A 21,220-nucleotide genomic window follows, 5' to 3' on the forward strand; every position below is an offset into this window, starting at 1 on the left:
CCCTCCAATTGCTGTTTTTTTTTACAAAAGAGTGGTGGTCCTGGCAAAGTGCTAACAGCAGTTATTTCCCCCAGGAACATATGAAAACTTTCAAAGATTTTTCTTTAAATAACTTTTTGATTTGAATGTTTCTAATATATTGAAGTTACACTGAGTGAAGCACTCAAGTTGGAATGAATACAAGAAATGGGGACATTGCATTTACGAAGTATACATCAAAAATCCTGTAATAAAATTATAGGATTCAAGACTAACACTATGAATTGGACTTTAATAATTTAGATAGAATTGAATGCAAAATTGCAGAATTTTCCTCTCAAAATTTTTCAAACTGCTAGTGTATTTAATATTTGCTTCAATAATACTCTGTATTTACTTTAGATTTTTACTCTGGATCTCATTTCACATAAATATYGGTTTGTACATTAAATACCTTTGTTACTATCTTTTCACTATTGATTTTTGTATTTTTCTCAATTTAACTAAAGCCTTTTTTGCTACAGTTCTAAGTCACTTGGGTCCTAATTATGCAGTTTAAAGTGATGCTTTTATTTTAATTTCTTTCTATAGTTAAGAAAAGAAAAATTCCTAAAGAATTATTGAGTTTGAATAATAAATTGTTATTCTTACCAATGCCATTAATAATAAATCTGTGCTGATTAGATCATCTGATGATACATCCTGGTAATGTTTAAATACATTTGGAGTTTTGTCAAATATTTTAGTGGGAGGGAAACCATGTTTATTTTAGGTTTGTGACAACTGAGAGAGCACTTAATCCTTAATCTTGCAAAACAAGTGTGTGGCCTAGTTATTCTAGTGACGTGAATCTTTTTGCTCTGCCAAAGACATCTACAAACTATTTGGAAAAGTGTTGTTAAAGAACACCTGAAGATGCAAATGACATGGGTGGAAATGCTAATTTACTTCTCATTCAAATCTGAATGCTATAAAGTAGGTTTTGGGGTCTATATGTAAGGGCTGAAGTTACAGATGAAAACTTTTGATGGTTTAGTATGGATTGAGGTGCCTAATTTTACCACATAGATTAATACATGTAGAATATATTGAATGAATGTAGGAATTGAATACGCTAAATGTTCAGGACAGTCTTTCAAACTTTCCTTAAGTATGATGAAAGTGTCATCTGGTAATGTCTCATTCATTCCCCACTCTGCAATAAAAGCAGAATGCTGTAATATTTTCAGCAAAATAAAACTTGATTGTCAAATCAAGCCAGGAGAGGCAAAACAGTAATTAAAGAAAATTGTAGAAGGGATAGATACTGGCCCTGGCTGGAATGCAGTAGTTTCAGTTTTTAATTTCTGGTCTAAATTAGGTAAATGAAGAATTTAAACCTTAGGTTTCTTATACCAGGTGATTGTGTGTGTTACTCTCAATATTTTTTAAAACKCTTTCCTTTTCATGAAAAATGCTAGAGGTCTTTAATCTTACTTTGTCACAGCCTTTTTAAAAATCCAAACACCAGAGTTGTGGGAAAACTATTCCATACTTCTAGCCTTCTGCATAACATAGCACTGTTGTAACGTGCTGTCAGAACAAATGTAATTACTGTCAGGGCAGTTTTCCTGTGTGTTTGTAGCATATTAGTTTGTGTCAAAATGAATCTCATCCTTGTGGATGCACCAGAGGTGTTTTTGTTAATGAGATAAGATATACCATGTGACTGCTCACTGTTTGAGGACTTAATATAGACAAGGAAATTTTGCACCGGATTGCAAGTTCTATTGCAAGTTGCCACAGATGTGTTCTCTGTACACCTTCCTCTTGCCCTGGGTTCCTGTAGAGCTGCGTTGTTCCCGAGTGTTAAGTTGTGCAGCACAGATGCTTGTGGTCTCTTGCTCACCTACACTTCACTTTATCTGACATTCCAGTACATCATCGTTCACTGGGCTTGTGTGTATATCTAAAACTTCAGAGTGGACCTGGATTTATTCACCATCCAGAGAGATGAAAGTTTCAGAGAACTACCACCATAATGAGGATGCATGTCAGACTGTGCTAAGTGGAACAGCTGTATGAAATAATTTTAAGACCCCTAGCAGTATTGGATCGAGGGAAAATTAGGAGTTAGTAGGAAGTCAAGGGCAGAAAATGAGCTCCATTGTAGCACTTGGTCATTTTATGTCGGAYAAAGAATGTCAAGAAAAATGAGGCTGCTGAAGACTGGAATGGCGATTGAGATATTGTCTGCAATCTTCTTGAAATAGAGGAGCCTGAGACAAGTTGATGCTTACAAGAACTCATGAACTGAAAAGTTTGAAAAGAGAGATCTTACCCTTGTAAGTATTTTTCCTTGTCATTTTACATCCTTTTGTAGAAAGCATTAAAGGAAACTTCTGATACTAGTGTTTTTTARATTGATACTGCTGTGACTTTACAGGATAATTAATCTAGGCCCAAATCCTAGTGGAAATGGGATAGGATTTATTCCCAGACTACTTTTACTATGGGTGAAAGTAGAAAGGTTCTTTGGTCCTGAAAAAGCCTCCATCAGTCTATATCTCCCTTGCTTATTGTTCTTTCCATTCCCTCTCGTGTGTTACAGGAAATCTTTCTGCCCTTATTACCTGTATGCAATCTCWTTTTAGCCTTCTTTTCCTCCTTTTCAACAGTGAATAATTGTATTTAAAACTATTAATTTTGGGGCTTTTTTCACACAGTTTGAGTGCTGGCTCCAAAATTGTTATTTTCATTGTATAGTTGGAATAAAGTTCCAGAACATTTTATTATGACCATATCTGAGGTAATTCCTTAGTGTTTGTTTATAAAATATTAAAAATTGTCAGCTAAGCAGAGATTTCTTTTCAGGAGAGTTGTTATTTTTGCACAATAAATAGGTATGTGTAGAATGTGCCTAAAACTTAATTTCTGAATGATGAGCCCAGAAGTCAGAGAGCATAGAGTATTAACCCACTGATTTTAGGAGCTGCTTTTCTTCATACTTGCAGGGTTATAAGATAAACATTTGTTCAGCATACATATTATTCAGTTCCACCAATTCACTAGCCCTTGCAGAATTATGAATAGTACTTGTACATTGAGGTTTTGAGGAGAGAAAGTGGAAAAAATGTAACATTTTTGTACTTACTCGCCTTAGAAAACTGAAAGATGACAATTTGCTTTTTATAAAGTAGAACAAAGAGGTAAAACTGGATTAACTAGATGCTTTTCCTTCTCCCAGGCCCTTCAAGTTTCTCCAACTTCTGATTTACCAGGAAAGTAATTCTGGAAAACTTCCCACGACTGAGTGTTCAGGAATCTGAGGGATTTCTTCAGTTTGAGAGAAATGCAAAGATTTTGTTTGCTGTTGTAGTAGACCTTGAACTTTTCTTTCAATTTTGGCATTAAACTTTGTAATAAACTTTTACTGTTTTCATGCTTTTCTTGAAATAAATACAAGGTTTTGCATAATATTGTGTTAAAATGATTTTATTTACACTTTTTTTGAAATGATTTATGAAACACAAAATAAATTTGCATAGAAGCAGGGACATGAAGCATAATTGATATTTTAATGTTTTTCTGCATGTTGCAAAAGTATTAAGAAAATAAATGTTTTTTAGAGCCCTTGTAAAATTTGTTTGRAAAACTATTCAAAATAATATAAATCACTTTCCTGTTGTACAAAAATTCCATACCACAATTTTCATTTGATCACATTAATTTTTTTTCTCCTTAATRCAGATTGTCAGTAATGTAGTTTCTGTATACAAAGGTATATTTCAATGCTTTTTCTTAATATTTCCATGATTTTATAGTAACACTTGTGACATCAGGAAAATTGACTCAAGTGACCTGAAGCATGAGCAGTAGTCTATAAAATATTCTTTAATAATTAAATGGGATATTGTTATCTGTGTGATTTGGGTGAGCAAAGAATCAAGAAATCTTATACAAAACTGTTGAATTTGAGACTTGAAAGTACTGAAAAGCCAATTATATCTTGTGCATAAGTTCAGAAAGCATCATGTTAATTCCTCTGAGATAGGGCTGTAATACACACTGGTGCTTGGTGACCTGAATTTTTTTACTTACCTATTGGTTCTTTTCGATGCACTCTTTGCTTTCTTGTATTATTGAACACTCAGTATATGTACACATGTATATAYATAAATATGTTGCCCCACTCTCCCCCTTTTGCTGTGCCAGTCAGTGAAAGTATTTTGCAAGTGCTKCAGGGTAGCTGAAGGGATGGAGGACTGTCATGAACAAGATAGGTAGACAGTATTTGATTTTGGTTTTACAGATTGATGATTACTGCTTTGCATCATGGAAAAGGTCCAGAAGTAAGTGGGAGTAAGGTGAGCCCATCCATAGATGACTTGGTGCTTCTGTRCTAGTCTTCTTGCTGTGAGGCAAGACTGATTTTTGACTGCAGTGGGAAAGCAGTTAGAATTATTTTTCATTAATTTAAGTATTTTAGAGTTGTAATTTTGGAAAAAAACCCCAAATTTCCTTCAGGTAAATCACATGGAAACAAAGACAGTAGACCTGAATTTTAGTGCTTTAAAAAGCACTCTTGAAGCACTTGGACAGATTATACTTTTAAATTGTTAACTCGTTTTTATGTATGTCTCACTTAAGAAAAAACGAATTATTTSCAATGTCTGAGCAATTGTCTTTATTAATGTATAATACAGTTTTTCAGGCCTAATTAGATAGAGAAATCTTACTATTTTATGTCCTTTTATGCATTTTAAACGAGTRTGCAAAGCCACATGAAAATAAGTAGCACCGAATTGTTTGTCAGCKAGCAGTGCTTGCAATGATGTAGCATTCTGTGCACTTAAAAAGAAAATATCGAATAGTTTAGACTTGTCATATTAGAAGATGCTCTTCTTTTTTCAGAATTGCATCTAGCTATGAAGTTGCTCTGCTCTGAGTCTGACCTGTCAGTTTTACCTACCTAAATAAATGTTTCAAAACAGTATCATACCTAATTATCATGTTTTCATTGAAAGTGTAGCAACAGTTGCTGCATTAGTTGATTTGTTTGACTTACAAGCTTTAAAAAAACTATCTAAAGGGATTAAGAAAGATTGGCTGTGGAGAAAAGCTTTAAGAACAACTATGGAAGAAGCAAACAGCTACTTTCTCAAAGATTAAAATAAGTGGTGGACAGTGGATTTTTCAGTCTTAATGATTTCTGAGGCCTGGTAGTAATTGCTTCAGGCACCACTGTTTAAATTAGATGTTCTTTCCTTGAAGATCTTGCTGTATGTGACTGGATTTCCTGTAGGGAATTAAATGAAAATTTTTAATCTTTGGTGGCATAAGATCGTAACTGACAAATTGGCAATTGCCAGTTTGTAAAAATTTTTTTGACTATATCTGTCGGTCTAAGATTACAATCATCCTCCTCCTCTTCCTAACAATGCAAAGATTTCGTATTGATGTTTGAGCAAAAATAATTGGATTATATTTCCTTACATTTACAGCTTCTTGTTATTTGTTGTACTGCTCTCCCCATTACTGTGAGTGGATGCATCTGTAGGTGGAATTCAGTGTTTTGGGTTGGCCCTTACTTTAATTTGTTTATTTTTGTTTTAGATCTTTGTTGCATGCTTCTATGTCATACCAAAGAAGCGTGTCTTGAGAATACTAATCAGTATACTACAGTGTATGGCTCWGCCTCCATTTATTTTTTGTGCTAAGGTTGTGCTGTGAATACTTTTTTTTGAAAAGCAGCTGGAGAGTTTCAAACCCATGTAAAGCCCATCTTTTAGATGACTGTCATGGTTTTAAACTTTAGAGGAAAAGCCAAGTAGGGACTTGAAAGTTACTAATAAAAWTTTCTTCAATCATAGTAATGCCAGGAAGTCTATCAAAGAGTCAAGAAGTCTGACAGAGGAGTGATGGAACCTGTGAAATACCACCTCCTAGCAGGACACCTATGTGAATTTTTCACTTAGATGTTTCTTGTGAAGAAACTTTCTGAACTGTGCCTTATGGGCAAAATCAGAGGTGTTCTATTAAATTTTTTCTGTAAGAGATGCATACGGGAAATYTCTAAATTAATAAAAAAGTTCTAAGGTCAAATGGGATTAATCAAACTTTCATCGTAASTAATTAGAATAAATAAGTCAGATTTAGCCTTTCTATTGATCTGATGTTTTCAGCTAACTCAGATTTATCTGTTAAATCAGTCTTTTTGTGTTATTTAAGTTTTATTTTTTTCTCTGAGKTATACTAAAAAGAACTTAAAGAACAAGAATTTTTGTTCCCCATGTATATATAAAAAACAAGTCTGTCAATGAAACTACTCTTTTACTGCATAGGATGATGTGGATTTTAATTATCTGCTTTTAAAGTTTGTTTTATATCTATGTGTGTATTTCTAAATTGTCAAATGTATCTGTCTAAAGAAGATGTGTTATTTCATGATTCTTAGTGCACACTCAATATTTTAAAAATGAAATTAATTTTATAATATGRATGTTAGTGTAAAAACAATGCATTTCTCAATTTGAAATACACTTTGTGGTTTACATTGTCTCATTTTTGAAGGCAATTAACAATCTAATAGACTTATACTGTGAGGAAGTCATGGGAGATTAGTGAAAGGTTTGCTGTTGGAAACTACAGACTGGAAATGCTGGGTCATGGGAATAAATGGAAAACAATATCTTGGATAATGATAAAAGCAGTAAAGTAAAATTGAAGCAAAACCAAAAGATTTCTTCAGATATAAAAATGGAAGAATTGTGAAGAAGAAAGTTAATTGCAATTAATGTAGCTATGGGAGAGACATGTATTCCAAAGGGAGCAGCATATTTTAGTTCTGGCTTCTGCATTCTTATTTCTCCTCTCCCCATGGTCTCRATATAGTTATAATTAATGATCATCTTTCTGTAGTGAAGCCGCACAGAGGTGGTCATACTTTCAGATCTAAGTCTTCTCAAGCATGCTTTCCAACAGACTGGGAAATTACTTCAATGGCTTTTATGCTATTAAAGTGGCTTCTGACATCCAAATATTACAATGTGTGTGTTTATTATGAAGTAACTTGTGTCAAGAAAAGCCAAAAGAGAAAGAGTTGCTTAAGCAATGTCAACATGCTTCACAAATGTCAGAAATGTTAAGTTCCAGTCCTGTTGCATAGACAGTAGCAGCTGAAGGTCTAAGAAAAKATTTTAAAATCAGGTGGATCAGTGCTTTAAACAGAATTGTGAGAAAAGTTTTGGTCTTTTTTTTGGTGAGATATATGGTCAATCAATTATTTATGGTTTCAAACCAATACAGATAAATTTGTCAGAAGTCTGTGTGCTGAAACTTCAGTTTGAGTTGGCTTTGCTTGTAGTTTAAATGCAAACGTTTTTTAATCACAATAAGAATAAAGTGATTGGGTTTTCCATTAGCATGGCAATATTTTGCTTGTTTTTTACTTGAGAAGTCTGATATTTTTAATTTTTACTTTAAGCTGCGGAAAACAAATTTATAAAGGAGAAGTGAAAAAGTATTTAAAAACAATAACCAAAAAAAGGAAAAAAAGTATTTTGCAAAACAGTTTTTCTTCTGTATGCTTCCATTCCATTATTTCGTAGGAGGAGAAAGTACTTAATGCTTTTATACCCATTCATTTTGGCAAAACCCATATATTAAAGCAATTGGCTTAGAAATTGTGTTCTCATAAAAAGCATTTGTGAACTGATTAACGTGATGAGATAAAAATTTACTGCAGTAAAACTGAAATTTAAAGACAACTGCCTTTTTAACAGTAACTTGTTGAAGAAAATTAGAGATCATACTGTTATTTTTGAACAGACAGAGCAGGCCTTTTTTTCTAGAGGTTTGAATATTTCTTTACTTTGACAATAAATACCTATACAAATGTAAAAATATGTTTGAATTTTATGAGTAAAGCAAGCCTTTTGTCTTTTTTGCCTCAGAAGCATATGTAGCAGTTTCATTAGGACATTGTAAATCACAGCAGATTAAGGTAGTTAAGGAACACATTCAGCTAAAGCAATATAAAAAGTAGTGTTTCCTGCAGAGTGCATTCTCAAATATGCTCCTTCAAATTCAGTATTTGCAGTTTGTGCTAAAAAGTGGAAATAATGGATGGTACTTGATTTCTGTTGTAGATAAGGCAAGAAATCTCTAAGGTGGATTTCTTATTAGCTGTGAATGATGTGGGAGATTACAAAATAAGGAAACATGTAGTTTTGGTTAAGAAAATTGATGGATATTGCACAGTGTGGGTTGCTCCAAACTGCCACTGTCACAGACTTGTGGGGATGATGCCACTGAAGGACATTTGTTTCCTCTGCTGTCCATTTTTCTTTGAAAACTTATTTTGTTGTGCCATTCAATTACATTAATGGGTTGAAGTAAATATTGCTTCATGAGTGAGTGAAGTTATACTTATATAGAGTTATGGTCATATGTAAATAATTGGTGAGCTTACCTGACAGTGGTAAATTTTCAGGTTCTGTCACGGAAAAATTACTTAACTTTTAGAAGTTTTTATATWTACATTTAAGTTCTTGGATAATCTGTATACTTTTAAATTTGCCCAAGTGAGAGTTGAACCTTTTGGCTTTTTAAGTTATCCGAGTAATGTGTTAAACATATTGCTGTCTATGGGATTGCTCAAATGAGTTCTCTTTGCCAGCCTTCTATTGCAAGATGATTTCTTTTTTTGCCTTTTCTTTAAAAATTGTTTCAGAAAAGTATTAATTTTCTGTACTTTTAAGATTCAACCTTGCATATGCAGATAYGTATACTGGTTTCTTTATCTTTTAAATACACTGTAGCCTTTAGTGCAGTTGTTTTTTTTTTCTGTCTCCAATAAGCAGTTATTTTTCAAATCTACATTAGTTTATATATTCTTTTTGAAGCTTTTCCAGTGCTAGAGTGATGGTTTTGAAATAGCCCTCTAATCAATCCCATATCTTAACACAGGGAAGGCCTGTGTTAAAGCAAACCTGTTCCTGAGGTTTGCTTCAGACTTGTGTGACCATGCTTTTATTTGGTCTTATCCCACACTTGCTGTTTTGTCTCTGCATGTTTGTGGATATGCGTGTTGATGCTATAAAAATTAAATGATAAGCACAAACTAGTTAATTAAAAATGCAGTGTGGGAGACATGTTCAACCTTTAATCTTTCATTTCCTATTCTCCAAGCACCTTTAGGATTTCTTAGGGAATTCCCTTRCGAGGCATTCTAAGAAAATACTCATCAGCATCCTGTGCTCATCATGCATACTGTTTGCTAATTATAAGTCCTGTAATTTAGAGTCACATGCACAACTTCTCCCTGGCAAGCTGTTTTGGTTGACAGCAGCAAACCTAATGAAGTGGGTACTGTGAGAAGAATTTGTGCTGAGCATTGTGTTCATTGTACCTGAAATCCATTTTTAAGAAGAGCTGCCATCTTACAAACTTTGAAGGCTCCTGTTTCATAATAATATCATGCCTCAGGATGTGGCTTAAACTCATTATTGTAATTTTAAACTSCATTAACTGGCTGATTTCTCACCTGTGTGGAAGTGGTTTCCAGTCTTGTATTTGGCATTCTGCATGTTCTGTGGATCAAAGTCCTGTTGGTGCCACCAGATTTACTTAATTCTCCTTTGTACCCTGTTTTGGTCATAGAGCTTTTGAATTAGTAMAGGTATTTTTCATCTTCCTCCTGTCTGACTTGTGAAGGAGTAATCTCAGTCTGCAGCCTATAAGGAASCGATGTCTTTTGTTTAATTTGCAACATGAGCTGAGAATTTCCATTTTTCAAATGAATTTATCATCCTTAAAAMCAGGTCTATTTTTGTGTAGATATGTGCAGTGGGAAAATAAAATGCTTTTTAAATGCATTTAAAATGCTTTTTAATGCCATTTAAATCTAGCCAAGAACAAGCCTGAGTAGAAAAAAATCCTACTGGCAAGCAATGTAGGCCCAAAAAAAGGAAGTTTCTGAATGATTAACTGATGACTTTCATGCAGAATCTGGAATTAGAGAAAAATTATATGAAGTATTTACTCTTTTGTGATAGAGCACATTGAGAGTACTTGCAGGGTCATACATTAATTTTAATGAGCATAATAATTCAGACCACGTGATCAAGGTTATGGTGTTTTTGGACAAGATGATTTACCTTGCTCGCCAGGTCAAACGAGATTGTAACAGTTGCCACGTGCAGTGAAATTATTTAGAGAATTAATATCAATAAAATGTAATGATTAATATTTGAAACATTCTTATACTGATGTATAAAGAGATTTATCTTGCTTCTTGAAACTGTGGAAGATCAACTGAAAACAAATGTAAGATTAATAATAGTGTTAAAATAGACAAGTCATCAATACATCCTGTATGGGAAAACATGGCTGATTTTAGGGGAATATTTGAAATGCAGCAAGGTCATGTTTACCTTAGCCTGGACTGATGAGATGATTAAGGGTTTTTTAAATTTTACCTTTGTGACTGCAGTACCACAAAGAAAAGGAAGGTTTTACTTTGGTGATTCATCCTTAACAACTCAGGAGCTATTTCTGTCAAGATTAATATGTAACTAGGACTTTTTCAATGAAGATATTGATGTGGRTATATACATATTTAATTAGGCAGTTGTTCATGAAAAAAAATTACATTTAAATACTCTATTATGTCTTGATCTTAGAAAAACATTGCCTTAGTGCAGCAGTGACTGAATGGCTGTTTCATAAGGCTTTTTAAAAACTGAGTTTGGGGTGGAATATGTAAGATCTTGTAGTTGTGGAAATATTACCTCTGGAAATGRAGTTATTGTCTGTGGAAATGCACCTCTGCATGCAATCATATGTGTGTGWTTTTGTACTTTGCATACTTGGGTGGCAACTTTTATGTTAGATCTACATGAAGATGCAACATCTGAAATAGCAAAGTAAGCCTTTCACAAACACCTGTGCATGTGGTCAGTATGGTTCCCTTGCACTGCTGCAAGAGATAAATCATTTGGACTTGAGGTATATRGTTGTGCTTTTTATACATTGTGCATTTACACATATTAGTGCTAAAAAACCCACCAATTTTAAAATGTTCAAATAATTAACTGATCTATGTTTCTATGTATTATTTTGTCTGTTTGGAGTATGCAAAGARCAATCATAATTTATTGGTCATCTTGCAGTCTGTTTTGGGCTTCAGTACTGGGCCTTTCTTACCCCATAATCCATTTTCTCCCCTTCCTCCCACTCCAATGGATTCATCTGAGTTTTGCGGAGTCTGAGTGTTGAGAAAGGATTTCAAGATAAAAAGCTACAGCTAAAACATTAGTAAGACATTTAAATGTTTGTTTCATTAAAAAAAAAATCCTGTGGGAGAATGTATGCTTTATTTRATAGAGATACCATTTGTAGGAACTTTCTTAGTGTAAAAAACTGTGAGTACCATTGTTACATTTCTTTTTTTCAACATTCAAAAGGCTGAGTTTTGGTGTTGGTAACAGGTTTAGAGAACTGAATATAAGCTGCCCTTTTRTTATTCTCATGTGTTTTTACCCCTGATCTGGACGGAAAAGGTCTGGACTGAAAATTCCACTCTTTAGAAGAAATCAGTTGCATCTAAAAGACAGAGATCAGATGTGAACTTAATTTTAACATTCTGAAAAYTTCCATCAAAATCATTCATTAGGCTTAGTCTGTAATTAAAACCTGCTTTTAACAGGRGCAAGTTGTTAGCATGTTTATTCTCTACTATCATTGGAAAACTAAATCTGTAAATAGCTGTAAGTAACATTTTTTAAAATTTTGATTTTATCCCATGTCTCTGTCCTTGTGAGTGGATCCAGTTAAAGCTGTTTTTAAGTTAGTCTTTTTGTATGGTGGGAAGTTTCARAAGCATGCCATGGGAATGAGTAAAGAACAGCTAATACCATGCTTACAGCAATTCACATATTCAGATCAGCATGTCGTAGACTCCATGCTACAACAGTTTTCCTCCAGGCAACTATTGTCCTGTCTTTTACAGTTGCATAGATAACATGATAAAGATCTCCACAGGAAACTGAAGAAAACGAGAAATGTTTCTGTAAGACTTTGTAATTGGGAAATTTTAGGGAGTGATCTTTTCTCCCCCAGATATTGCACACACTGGCCTGCTATTTCTGTCCATATTCTTTTATTCAGGCTTTATATTACTGTCCATTCAGATTTCACTTATTGAAAATAAATGAAAACTTATTTTAAACCAGRAATTGCAATTATGTTCTCAAGCACAAATAATACCTTAGGTACTTTTGGGATGGTTATTTTGTTATTTTTCCTTCTGTTGTTTTTCCTGAAATACYTTGTGTTCTTTCTTTCTAAATTTTTCTAAAGTTTTTATTTCTTCATCCAAATAATTAAAAAAAAAAGAAAAAAGAAAAAGAGCAACATTGAGCTTAATTGCTTTTCTCCTAAAAACTGCATGGAAAAAGAAGCATTTTGCACTATGTGCATATCCAAATAAATGATTTTGATTTTTCAAGGAWTATCTTGTAGCATTCTACCAATCAAATGTTCCTTAATTGGAACTTGTTGTCAAAATGGATGGCCTTTTGAAATTTCATTTGTACTCTGGAAAAGGATTATTTGGATATTCAGTGTCAGTTTTGAACTTCGTCAATAAAGTGTGGCAAATTAAGGTGAATTGGTGCAGCAGAAACCATTGCTCATCACTGAGCACTTGCTTGTTTGTGATTTTGCTGTGATTCTGTGCCGTCTTTATTTGAATAGTTCTTGGTTGCTTCCGCAGTGTAGCTCCTTGTCCATCATGCACTGCATTTTAATAAAAAAATACCAGTTATATCTAAAGATATSTATCTTAGCTGTTTTGATGAGAATGTATTTTAATATAGCTCTTAGTAATTAGATGTATTTGTTGAAAGACAAGTTGCAGAGTTTTAAGCCAAAGCTTGACACTGTTGCTTTACACAGGGGAAAATACTGCCAGGGTATGATAGAAATAAAACTGACTTGTCTTAAACACTTAATTGGATTTTTTTTTTAATTTCAAAACTTTATTGTCTGACTTTAGAAGAGATGACGGAGGGATGCATTGGAAGCACAATGGGACTGAAAATTGGTCTAGAAGTAGCTTATATATTTACAGAACATATAAAAGATCTTGAATAATTATTTTGCGTTTAAGAGGTTTATGGAAATGCGAAAGATCAGTCTGTTTAAGACACAGAAAAGCAAAATKTTCTTGAATACCTCTTCAGAGGGGAGAGACAAAACAAGACAGCTGGACAAGTACTTCCTAAAACTGCAGTTTTTATGTCTGTAATGGCTGAGCATGTGGTTCTGTGACATTATAATTGGGTGATTTCAGTGAAGAAAGATTCCTAAAAACCATCTCTACCTGTTGCTTTATAAGATWACTCAAGTTAGAGCAGAGAGAACTTGATAATATTTGCCTTCTTGTATCTTGTAACTTGTAACTTTTTTATTGTTGTTATTCCCTGTGGAATAATGAGAATTTTGCTCAGAGTAGTGAATTTATGTCAGACCTGTGTTCTTTTCAGAAAGGCCTGTCTGAGTTCCTCTTTGTGCCTGAGGAGCAAACCTCTGATGAACAGTAATATGAACCAYTGAAAGATATTTCTTTAAAGCTATCTTTTATTTTCTGGAAAAAATCTCATAAATTTGTTATTCTAATTTGATAATCCATCTTTATTAGAATAATCAGAATTTAGTTTTTCAGAAATACTAATACTTGAATATTGTTGCTGTCSAAATTGCTTCATTTAGCATACCTTCACAAACTGCTGTGATTTTCTCACAACTTGTTGCAGGTTGTTCAGTCGCAGGATGGCAAATCCTTTGGTGGGTGTTTAAAGTTTTGTTTCAGCTAAGTTTACACKTCCACAGTTTAGAGGTCTGCATTCTGAGGCAATCCTTTTTGCTGTTGCAGTCTGCTGCTCAGTCATTGTTTTGAGAGGCGGTGTTATATCTGAGTTTATTGAGGGTACTTGAAATATGTTGAATACTTGTTTTTAGAAATACTTGCTTTTAGAAACTGGGTTTGTAAAACTGTACTCCAGTACAGGGAGCTTTCCTTTAATTACCAGTAAATGACTACTGCTCCATTGTTTACAACCCTGCCACCTCTTATCCCACGTTGTTATTTTATGTTTATTTTTTAATTTTATTTGATGTTATTTTATTTTATCTGTTATTTTATGCTGCGATCCCCTGTTTTTTTAACCAGATTTCCCTAGTAAGCAAATATCATAACTAATGCTTTATTAGCACAACCTAATCTTGTCCTACAGTCATTAAGATTTCACAATCCTAAACCAATGATCCCTTAGAAGACATACASCCTAAATAGACACCAATACAAACAAGAATGCTTTTGTAGCACCTTGCTACCAGTGTCTACTAGCAGTGGTAAAATCAGTGCTATGTTAAAATTATTTTAAAACAAAATGAATGGTAATGGTTATTACCAATGGACAAGCACTTTAAGGTGGTGTAGTCAAATGTGACAACAAAAAGATGTACTTGGGCTTCTCTGGTTACAATCCTATGAAGCAAGGAGACAGGTGATAGARGAGTTTCAAGACTCCTATGTTTTTGGTTTTCTTCTGCTTTTTATTCTATGCTACCTTGCAGTTATGTMATGAAGGAAATTCCTTTTTTGGTACACCATGCACAGTTTAGGCAGAATTAATCTCTTCTGCACCTCGCTCTCCTTGAGAATGAAACCCAGGCTGGGACAGATGCTTCTTTGATACTATTTTGATCAGTAACACTGTGAGCTGCTGCAGGAAGGAAGCGACAGCGTTTACTCAGAGCCTTCACAGGTCCTGTTTATCTSTGCTGGAGCTGTATGGAAACTTTGGGAATTAGGTGGCAGGACAACACATTCTGTTTCTTTTCAAAATGGATTAATTCAGATGACATGTCTTAAAAGGTCAATGTAAAATCTTGGTTCATGTTGAAGTGTGAATTTCTTAAAACACATTTTTAATGTGTTTTTAAACTGGAAGAGTCAGTTTCCATAATTAGATGTCATTTGGGTTCTGTGCTTTTCCAGTGTTGAGAATAACACAGTTTTTTGAGGGGTGGGGAGTGGGAATTGTATGTTTTATTTAGACTAATTTCCTTCTAATCCCAAATGCTTGCCGGAAAAACAAATCCTCCTTGAAAAGCTGTAGTCTTTTTCTAGAGTAGACTCTATTTAATCTTTTTCTTCTGTGAAGACTGGCAACATATTTGCACATTCTGTGCATGATGCAAATGTAGTTATATTCTTCAGGAATTATACATATATAGCTTGAGAGCTCTCAAAGTACTTCTCATCCTCTTTCAGGTGTGAAATGTTTAGAATAAAGTAATTTATTATATATTAATTCTGGTTAACCAGGCATGATTTGAGATTTTCATAGTCTGCAAGAAATTAAGTATTCATTAACATTTAAAGCCATTAGATGACACAGTTGAGCAATAAATGATTCATTTAGTCCCTGTTAAAGTAAATGTGCACTGAAGTTTCTGACTAGAAGATAAGTGGTGGCTGTCTTTGTTTTCAATTATTTTCCTCATTCTTGCTTTATTTATTCTGTGCACTTCATTGACTTGTCTTTCTCTCTCTTTTCCTGAAACAGAAGAAGAAGAAGTGGAAAATTTTGATGTTTCCAGTCTACCTGAAGAAGTGCTGCAGAACATAGAAGCTGACAGTTACTGGTGCATGAGCAAGTTGCTTGATGGCATTCAGGTAAATTGATTTTTCCTGTCTGTAAGTAGTGGAGTTAACTGATTAATGTCATGGCTTTGAGCTACTTTAAGGCTGAGAAAGAGTACATCTATGAAAAACAGGGGAGAAGTCGATTTTCCCATTGGAGAAATYCACTGCTAGTTTGGCATAGAAAGGAAAAGGAAAAAAATTGTGCAACTTTTCTTTATCAAAATGTCTTTGTGTTTCATTGTGGCATGATGTTCTAGAGCACAATTGAAATCTCTGTTCTAGAGGCATATTTTGGACCTCTGCCACCGAGCATGAACAATGGTTGCTCAGGATCTCACTAGGTGATGAAAAACTGACTTATTTATTAGTTTTAAGTCATTWATATAGCAACCTACAAGTGATTGCTGTCTTAATAGTTCCTGAAATTATTTTATATTTTTAAAATACCCATTTAAAACTTGATACTTATGCTACTTCACTGAGTGATATTTTTCAGTGTGGAAAAGCTATAAATGAAAGCACAATTTTCTGTTACGTGCAGCAAGTTGCAGTCTAATAATGGTAGATTTTTGTGTAAGTGTTCATGGGTATATAAGTTTATGAAGGTTAGAAGTATCTGCAACATTATTTCCTATGACTTATGTTTTAATATGAATGTTTCATTGGCTAAGGCACATTGTGAATTGAAACATGTAACAGAGTTCATTTTTGAGAAAATTATTATGAAATTGAGTCAACAGTAGAAGGCTTTAACTTCTCTGAAGGTATTTTAAGTGTATTTCTCCTGATTAAAGGTCAAATAGCTCAATGTTTTGTGTAGCATTTTTGAAATGCATAGTCATGTTCTCATTTCATTTCTGTAACAAATGCTGGTTTGCTTATTTCAATCTATTAGAACTCCTAAATTTTAAAGTACTTTACCACATAGCAAAAATATTTGAAAAGTTATAAAGAAAAAGAGTAAGAACTTGAAATGTACTGGAAAGGAAGAAAGCCAGGTAAAAAAAAAATGCAAATCTTCCAATTGTTTTCTCTGCTTCTGGAGCATCATTGTCACTGGCCTGCTGCTTTATTATTTTTCTAGGAAAGGAAGTTCACAGATTAGATAATTTCTCCTTAAAATTCTGTTTTCATACAAAATCATCAGGCACTGATAAGCAAAACATGGAAACTAATTGCAATGGACTTAAACTGCATCAATGAAAATTTAAGCTGTTTCATAAATTGAATGGTGTTGGATATATTCAAGGATGCACTCATCTATCAAAAGCATGCTTGAAAGATTATGCTAGTGGTGTGACTAATGATGTTACAGTTAATTCAGTGCAACTGCAGTGCTGCTGAAAAAAAGGATTTCTTGTTTTTCTTGTTTTTCTTCTTCCAGTCTCCTGTTTTGTTTCCCTTTTGTCATGATACTGCTTTACTTAACATGTAAAATAGTCTTTTAGTTGCAGGTTGAGTTGGATGGAAGAGCTAACCTTGTAGAGRAGGACTTGGGATGCTGGTGCCCAGCACTGGCTATGTGTACTTGCGATCCCCAGCACAAGACAGGCATAGACCTGTTGGGGTGGGTCCAGGGAAGGGCCATGAAGATGATCAGAGGGTTGGAGGATCTGTCCTGTGAGCAAAGGCTGAGATTAATGTTCTTTAGCCTGGAGGAGAGGAGGCTCTGGGGAGATGTTACTATAACCACTTAAGAGGGTTTTTAAGAAAGCTGGAGAGAGACTTTTTGCCAGAGCCTGTAGTGATAGGATAAGGGGCAACATTTCAAAATGAGACTAGATTTAAATTGAACATAAGGAGTACATTTTCTATGATGACAGAGCCCAAAGAAGTTGTGGATGTCCCTTTCTGAAGTGTTCAATGTCAGGTCTGATGTGGCTTTAAAAGAACCTGAAGCTGAAGCTGTCCCTGTCTTTGGCAGGAGGTTTGGACTAGATGAACTTTAAAGATTCCCAGTGGGTTCATTCTATAATGCTGTGGTTCTACGCACTTGCATTCTGGATGCTTAATATTTTTTCTCCGAAGAATGTGTAAGAGACTCCCATATGTGATGGTTTTGTCTGAGATGTCTGAATAAACTGTGCTTCTGGAGCCTTCTTTTCTTCAGGCTGAAYAAGCCCAGGTTCCCCAGCCTCTCACAGAGCATGTGCTCCATACCTCTGAGCATCTTGGTGGCTTTTTGCTCTTCCTTCAGTTTATTCATATTTTTCTTGTAKCAGGGTCCCTAAAACAGGATGTGGAATTCTAGCCATGGTCCTGAAATAAAAGAAATTACTTTTAAACATTAGGAGGAAAATCTACATGTTAAAGATGATTGAACTCTGGAACTGTTCAGTCAGAGAGGTTGTAGAATCTTCCTCCTGGGAGTTAAAACTTGAGTCCACATGGCCTTGAGCAGCTTGCTCCAGGTTACATGGCTTTGGGCAGTGCTTGGACTTMGATGGCCTCCAGAGGTCCCTGCCAAGTGCTGTGATATCACAGTGAGTGCTGAGTGGGGATCATTACTTCCCTCCATCTCCTGGGCCAGGAGGCTGCTGGGCTGGTTTTGCTGCCAAGGCTTACCAGTGACTCTATAAACTTTCTGTCTGCTGAGATTTCAGGTCCCTTTCCACAGAACTGGTCTCCAGCCTGAATTTTTGCAAGATGTGCTGATTTATGCTGATTTATAAAACCTGCTTCTGAGGGTTTGTGTGGCCATATGCAAAATACATCTTCCATGTGCATGATAAAGCTGGTTGTCTTTAGAACGCTTCTGAACTGGAGATGATGCATGAGCATTTTTGCATTTTTATCTGTGGTTGTTCATATGGGAAAAGTATGAAAATCCCATGAGTATTTTTTCCACTYAATTAAGTAGACATTCCCATATATCCAGTATAATTAACTTTTTTTTTTTATTACTAAGTCGTCCTTTATAGCACTTTCCTCAATGGAGTCTCATTAACATTCAAGTAAAAAGTTCACATTGATCTGTGCCACCTGAAAATGTAATGTTCATGTATAAAATAGAGTATAACTTTTCATTTTAAGTTCAAGTATACTGGTAATAAAATAACCAAAGGRGAAATACATGCATTGCATAATGATATAACCAGATGTATTAAAAATAGCACTAAAATATTAATATCATTATTTATCAGGGCCTGGTAATTTTTAGAATAAAAGTGAGATAATTTATATCCAGGGACTGGAGTATGCTGAGGTACATATTAGCYATTTCTATGGCTGATAAAATAGCAAGATTTATGACTTTCAAAGGCAGTCCTGCAGAGTTCTTTCTCACTCCTGAGTTACAGAAAGTTGTTATTGGAAGCCCCGAAGCGCCCGCAGATCCCGGAGCAGGAAAGACACACACGAGACGCAGGCAGGTCCAGGTTTCTTTATTAAATCTTCGTATTCCAGGCTCTTTTAGCTATAGTGATTTAGCAGCTCTTTCTTCTGTAGTGATTTTCAGCTCTCTCTCTCCTCTCTAGCTACCAGCACGCTTTTTATACACTTTTCTTATCTCCCGGGTTTAGAGAACAAACCAATCACACAGGTCCCAGCTAGATGAMACAGCCGGGCACTCTCCAATCTCTATGTAGCATGTTTTAGTCTTTAATTGGTAGATATTTTCATTTATCCAATCCCATGGCTGGTTACGTCAGCCCAGCTCCATCCCTCACCACATCTCTTTGCTCATGCGCACACACTGAATCCAAAAGCCCAGCCCCCATACATGGCTCCAAAAAACAGCAAAGGCCACGGCAAGTTGTTGCTAACGTATGCCTGAAGTCTGGATTATGGATGGATGGACGGATGGATGGACGGATGGAATGTTGCTTGGAAAGCCTTTCAGAGGTTTGCTGGATCCAATAAATAACATGAACATACATTTAAAATGTTGAGAAGTAAGTGTAGAAATAACTCTTTTGAAGATTTTTCACAGGACCTTCCTAAGGTTTATTTTAAAGGAAAAATAGGTCAAATATAACTTTCTTTGTACCTTTCCATTAAACTCYTGCAAGACAATTTTCCTGGTTATGTCGGCAATTCATTTGTGTAGTTAATTAAGGATTGTGCTAAATTGCAGATCTGTTTCCTGTGTGTAAGAGTTAGTTAGCCAAGATAGAAAGATAAAAGGAATATATACTTTAAGCATCTGCATCTGTCTGTTGCCTGTTTCTTGTCATGGGAACCCTCTGTCTGCTGCATATGTGTTTTCATGCACGGGTCAGGTTTCTGAATCAGGCTGTGGGGTCTACCTGTGCAAATGCAGTGATAGATTGTGTAGGATTTCTGGATATGCATTAGTCCTGCACTTCTGGTAAGCTTRACTAAATGAAGAAAATAGTCTTTCCTGCCTTCCTCTGCTGAATATAGCATGGCAAATGTGGTGTGTTCAGGGAAAATGGAGTGTATAACTGTCTGAGGGGCAATCTGGAGAGTCTCTGCTAACATTGTATAGCTGATACTGAAAGGCAGTACTACAGTCATGCCCCAATTTCTGTATAAGTAGATCCTAATGGATGGCATTTCTGCCAGTCAGAAATGGATGTTTTACAGATATGGAAGTCCTGTCAGGGATTGTCTGAAATGCTGGCAGCAGTTATTTCAGTACATTGTTCTTTTCGGTGTTCCAACTGCATATTCATGCTGTGTGTCTGTCCCTTCATCTGTGAGTTAAAACTTCTGTATGATAATAACTGTTCMGTAAATTCCAGAAATCCAGATTTTTGATGTCTTGTCCTGGTTGGATCCCAAGAATGATAAGATGTAGTAGGAGATATCTTTCTGACATAATGAGGATAAGAAAACCTTTTTCTTCCAGTTGTCATTTGTTCATGTGATATTATACTTAAACATACTCAATTGATGCATAGGAATTCTTAAATATTCATCAGCAGAGAAAACAGACATCCAAGTCTTTATGTCCATATGATATATACAGATTGCTTAATATATTCAGTATATTTAAAGGCTCTGATCTGATTGATAAAACCTTGTTAAAATGAGCAACAGCACATGAAGACTTTGTGTCAAAACTTTCCATTTGCTTCTATAAATGTTTCTCATGTTTTCTTCAGTATGTTATTGGTGAACAGTGTGTATGACYTGAAAAGATGAGAAGTGTTGTGCCTACGCCTCTGCTTGGCTGCAGTCATTATGTCAAATTATTGACAGTGTTTTTTCTTTTAGTTTGACTGGCTCTGTTTCTCCTTCATGATGACATGAAAGATTGTTTTCCTTTCCTCTTCAGCTTGCTGCTTCTTCACTTAAAATTATCCCGTCATCACCTATTTAAAGAAAAAGATGGGGTATTTTCTTCAGCTAGTGCCTGCAAAGTCTTTCTCCCCAATCCTCTCTCTGGGAGAACAGTCCTAGTTAAATTTGTTATGTGCATTTTTTCAAGCTTCTTCCACTTAGAATTTCTCTACCCTTAAAAAATTTAAGGAAATACCTATTATTTTAAAAAATGTTTAGTGAAGTCTATAATTTTAGTATTCTATTTTAAATTATAACAACTATGTTTGGAGAAACCCAGTCCTAGTTGTAGTTGCA

General features: G+C 34.8%; 1 protein-coding gene across 1 annotated transcript in view; it reads left to right on the forward strand.

Annotated features, from left to right (window-relative positions):
• Positions 1–21,220, forward strand: part of TBC1D22A (TBC1 domain family member 22A) — a 134,895-nt gene that overhangs the window by 30,300 nt on the left and 83,375 nt on the right. Inside the window, exon 9 of the mRNA XM_057370083.1 lies at positions 15,597–15,706. Coding sequence (XP_057226066.1) covers positions 15,597–15,706 — 110 coding nt within the window. The remainder of the gene's footprint in view (positions 1–15,596; positions 15,707–21,220) is intronic.

Source organism: Malurus melanocephalus, unplaced genomic scaffold (assembly GCF_030028575.1).
Source record: "Malurus melanocephalus ecotype Western Australia unplaced genomic scaffold, MMel_1.1 scaffold_118, whole genome shotgun sequence".
Classification (NCBI taxonomy): domain Eukaryota; kingdom Metazoa; phylum Chordata; class Aves; order Passeriformes; family Maluridae; genus Malurus; species Malurus melanocephalus.